The 4308-nt window shown below is 55.7% G+C and overlaps 1 protein-coding gene across 3 annotated transcripts in view; it reads left to right on the top strand.

Annotated features, from left to right (window-relative positions):
• The window catches only part of CUNH19orf44 (chromosome unknown C19orf44 homolog), a 12282-nt gene that overhangs the window by 7532 nt on the left and 442 nt on the right, over window positions 1-4308 (top strand). Inside the window, exons 6-9 of one of the 3 annotated variants that reach the window (XM_033759495.1) lie at window positions 17-418; window positions 1048-1134; window positions 2459-2628; window positions 2801-2808. In XM_033759495.1, the coding sequence (XP_033615386.1) occupies window positions 17-418; window positions 1048-1134; window positions 2459-2628; window positions 2801-2808 (667 nt within the window). Of the gene's footprint in view, window positions 1-16; window positions 419-1047; window positions 1135-2256; window positions 2629-2800; window positions 2809-2979; window positions 2997-4308 lie in introns of those variants that run through there. The other 2 variants (XM_033759496.1, XM_033759497.1) reach the window with 2 other exon arrangements.

Below are 4308 nucleotides of genomic sequence, written 5' to 3'. Positions count from 1 at the left end.
GGAGAGAAGCCCTCAGGCAGCAGCCTTGCGGCCCAGGCAGCTGCTCCTGCTCAGCTGGGAGGGCCAGGGCGTCCCCAGCCGCAGAGCCTGGCATCTCAGAGTGCGGCCACCTCTGGGGCTGGAGACGAGGGTGTCCCCACCGAGAGCGAGGACACGGAGGGCCTGGGTGGCAGCGGGTCCAGCGGCAGGCCGTGCTCTGAGGTGAGCACTGTATACTCGGGGGACTTCGAACGCTCACCTGGCGCCTCCGAGGATGCTCCCGACGGAACACTGGACACCGTGTCCTCCAGGACAGGGACAGTGCTCCTCCCCAGACCACCCTCGTCCAGGCGGCCCCAGGCCAGGCCTGCAGCCAGGGCCATGATGAAAGAGATGGCGGTGCAGACCCTGGATGCCTTTGCTGGCCTGTGGACTGAGGGTGAGTGACTGACTGGTGCGTCCTCGAGCCCTGACAGCACCTGGTGTGTGGTCTGTGGGATCCTGGGAGCAGGGTGTGGGCTCTTGTTGTGAACCGGCTTGGGGGAACCCTGGCACCCTCCTCCTTCCAGAGGCTGCGGGCCAACATTTCCAGTGCCTTGCAGCTCTGGAACATTCTGGAAAGTTCCAGAACCATCCGCTACAGTAGTGGTTTGGACCCCGGTTTGGGCACATGGCCAAGTCACAGGCAGCTTTGGGTGCTGCGCTGAGGGGACTGGGAGCGGCTGGCGTTGGTGGCTGGAGGCCAGAGACACTGGTGGCTCAGTACCCTGCAGCGCACGGTGGTGGCACCTGTCCTTGGGGACACCGTGTGCGCCTTGCACGGGGGCGGTGCCTGGGGCTCCAAGGCTGCCCTGGCCTGGCCTCGTGTAGGGGGTGGGGTGGGGTGTGAGCCACCTCGCTGCCCACACGGGTCCACACGGGGCTCCACCTGGCCAGACCCTCAGCATCCGCCGGGTAAAGGGCTGGAGACGCGGCCAGCGCAGAGGCCCCGTCCATCCACTGGAGGCGGCCTGGGAGGTGGGTACACAGAGCAGGCCCCGGGCCTGCACCCAGCCCTTCCTGTCTTAGCCACAGGGCCCGGCAGCGCCCTGGGAGGTTCCTACGTGGACCCGGCCCCCATCGCCCCTCACGTGCTCGGCGCAGACGCCATCGAAGGTACCGACTCGGGCCCCCAAGGGGTGGCGTTGTCCCCGCCAGTCCACGCCCGTGCTGGGCGGGGAGACCTCAGCAGGGACTGTTGCAGGCTTTGCCCCTGTGCAGCTCAGCGGGAAGGGGTAGATCAGTTCCCCGCTGGAACTGGGACTGGGTTCTGAGAGAAGAGGAGGGAGACACGGACAGAGTGAGGATGAGAGAAAGCAAGGGAAGATAGCCTGCCTTCAGGGGCACCCGGGAGGCTGAGGCAGGAGCATCGCCAGGGGTTCAAGGTCAGCCTGTCTCAAAAAACAAGAAAAAGTAACTCATCGATTTTCCATCCTGATAAGATACTTTTATTTTAAATGCCCATCTCAGTCTTTTTGCACTTTACTTTTAATTTTTTTTTTTTTTTTTTTTTTTTTTTTTTTTAGGATTGAACTTGTGGCTTTGAGTACACTGACCAAATGCAGTAGCCTTGGGCTAAAACCTCAGCCTAAATTTTATTTTTAATTGCATTTTTAACTTTTACTTTGATTTTTTAATCTTTATTCTGAATTGTATTTTTTTCTTGGGTTTTTTTTTTTTTGGTACACAGGATCAAACTTGGGACCTTGCATTTGCAAGGCAGGAGGTGGCACAACTGAGCTAACTCCCCAGCTCCCTGAATTGTATTTTAATGTTCTTTTATTTACTTATTTATGCTGTGTGGCCCGGTCTGTCCTTGAACTCCTGGCGATCCTCCTGCCTCAGCGTTTTGAGGGCTGAGATTATAGGCACGTGCCACTGTGCCTGGCTGGCTGGCTTTTTTCTTTTTGTGGCGGAGATGGAACCTATAGGGCCTGATGTGAATTAGGCATGTACCATACCACTGAACTGTACCCCCAGCCCTATTTTTTGTTGTTGTTGTTGTACCAGGGATCGAACTCAGAACCACTGAGCTAAATCCCTGGCCCCCTATTTTTTTGTTTGTTTGTTTGTTTGTTTTTTGAGACAGGGTCTCACTATGTAGTTGAGACTGCCCTGGGACTCACTGTGTAGCCCAGGGTGGTCTCGAACTCACAGCGATCCTCCTGCCTCAGCTTCCCGAGTGCTGGGATTACAGGCGTGCGCCACCACACCCGGCTCCCCTATTTTCTTTTTTAGTTACTTTTTTTCAAGAAATATGTTTTTAGCCGAGTGCAGTAGCAGGTATGGAGGCCAAGGCAGGAGGATCCTGAGCCCCCTTCAGAGCAGGACCCTGCTTTTGAAGCCCGCGGCCATACCCCAGCCCGAGTGGCGCAGACGTAAAGCAGCCGGTGGTGGGGTTGAGGGGGTGCTGGGAGCCAGGAGTGACGTGGAGAGGCAGCCCTGACAGCTCACAGCCCGGCAGCCGCAGCACTTGACGACCTGCTGAGGCAGCAGCTGCACCTGACCCGGCAGTTCATTCAGGCCAGCCACCACCTGCACGCGTCGCTCCTGCAGTCACTGGACAGGGACACCTTCCACTACCACAGCCTGGAGGAGGCCAAGGAGGTGAGCGGTGGGGTGGCCTGAGGGCTGCAGGCTCGGTCCCCACCGGCCGAGATGCCACGGCTGCCCTCAGCTTCTCTGGCGGTTGTTTCTGTTGGATACACACACGCTGCGCAGTATGCAGCCCCCCAGCCCCCGAGGTGTGGACGCCTCGGCCCCTGTCCCTCAAGTTTCCTGTGCCAGGCAAGAACCACCTGACGTGAAGGTGCTCACAGGGATCCCATCAGACCCGAGGCACTGCTGTCTCTTATGTCTCCCTCCTTTTTTTTTTTTTGGTTTTTTGAGATAGGGTCTCACTATATTTGAGACTGACCTTGAACTCAGTGTCTCGAACTCACAGCGATCCTTCTGCCTCAGCCTCCGTAGTGCTGAGATTACAGGTGTGTACCACCATGTTTGGCAAGTTTTTTGAGACAGGGTCTTGCTGTATATTCTAGGTTAGCCTGGAGCTCACTATGTAGCCCAGGCTGGCCTGGAACCCCAACAGGGATCCGCCTGCCTCAGCCTCCCAAGTGCTGTGATAACAGGTGTGTACCACCAGGCCCAGTGAAAATAACTTTAAAAAACATAGTCAACAGGGCTGGAGATTTAGCTCAGTGTTCTACTGCCGGCCTTCCAAGCACAAGGTCCAGAGTTTGATCCCCGGTATAAAAAAACAACAACAACAAACAAACAAACACAAAAACCCAAACATATATACAATCAACAGCTGGGCATGAAGGCCATGCCTGCCATCTCAGCACTCAGGGAAGCTGAGGCAGGAGGATGGCAAGCTAGATAGAAAATAAGTAAGATATAGCTCATTGCAAAGATCCCAACCTCAATCTTAATCCCCAGTATATGGAAAAAAAAAGTCACATCACTGATAAGAGAAATTCAGTGCTCAGATGTTTTTTTTTGTTTTTTTTTTTTTTTAAGACAGGGTCTCACTATGTAGTTCAGACTGCTCTGTAACTCACTATGTAGCCCAGGCTGGTCTGAACTCACAGCGATCCTCCTGCCTCAGCCTCCCGAGTGCTGGGATTACAGGTGTGCGCCACCACGCCCGGCAGTGTTCAGATTTTCCTTGTCTTGTTCAAGCTGTATGTTTCCTGATGTAAGCTTCTAAGTGTTTACTGCTGCGGATGGAACCAAGGCCTTGCACATCCTAGGCAGTGCTCTACCAGGCAGCTGCACCCCAGGCCTTTCTGTGTTGAAACAGTCTCACTGGGCTTAAATTTGAAACCCTTCTGCCTCGGCCTCCTGAGGACCGAAGTCACAGCATCACATTGTATCTGAAATTACGAGTGTGCAACACCATTGTATTTCTATTTTTTGGTCCCAGGGATCAAACTCAGGACCTTGTGCTTTTGAGGCAGGTGGTGGCATCACTGAGCTAAATCACCGGCCCTGTATTTATTTTTAATTAAGTTTTTGGTGCCAAAGGCCAGGACCTCGCATACCAGGCACTCCGATGCTCACCAGCCTGACGGTCCAGAGCTGCAACTGCTCAGCCTCAGCAGAGCCGTGGTGAGGCAGCTGCTGCCCCACCTCCTCGGTTCCTGCGCTCTGGGCTTGGCTGGCCACACCCTCGGGCCTGCTGGGGGGCCCCCCCGTGGCTGGTTGCCGGGGGAAGCAGTCTGCCTGTGGCCCCTCTACCCCCCACTTTGCACCGGGCCCCGGAGGCCTGGCAGTGATGACCCGGTG

The sequence above is a fragment of the Fukomys damarensis genome, unplaced genomic scaffold (assembly GCF_012274545.1).
Source record: "Fukomys damarensis isolate Sample0158 unplaced genomic scaffold, DMR_v1.0_HiC HiC_scaffold_37, whole genome shotgun sequence".
NCBI classification, from domain to species: domain Eukaryota; kingdom Metazoa; phylum Chordata; class Mammalia; order Rodentia; family Bathyergidae; genus Fukomys; species Fukomys damarensis.
This window is presented reverse-complemented; position numbering and strand designations above follow the sequence as displayed.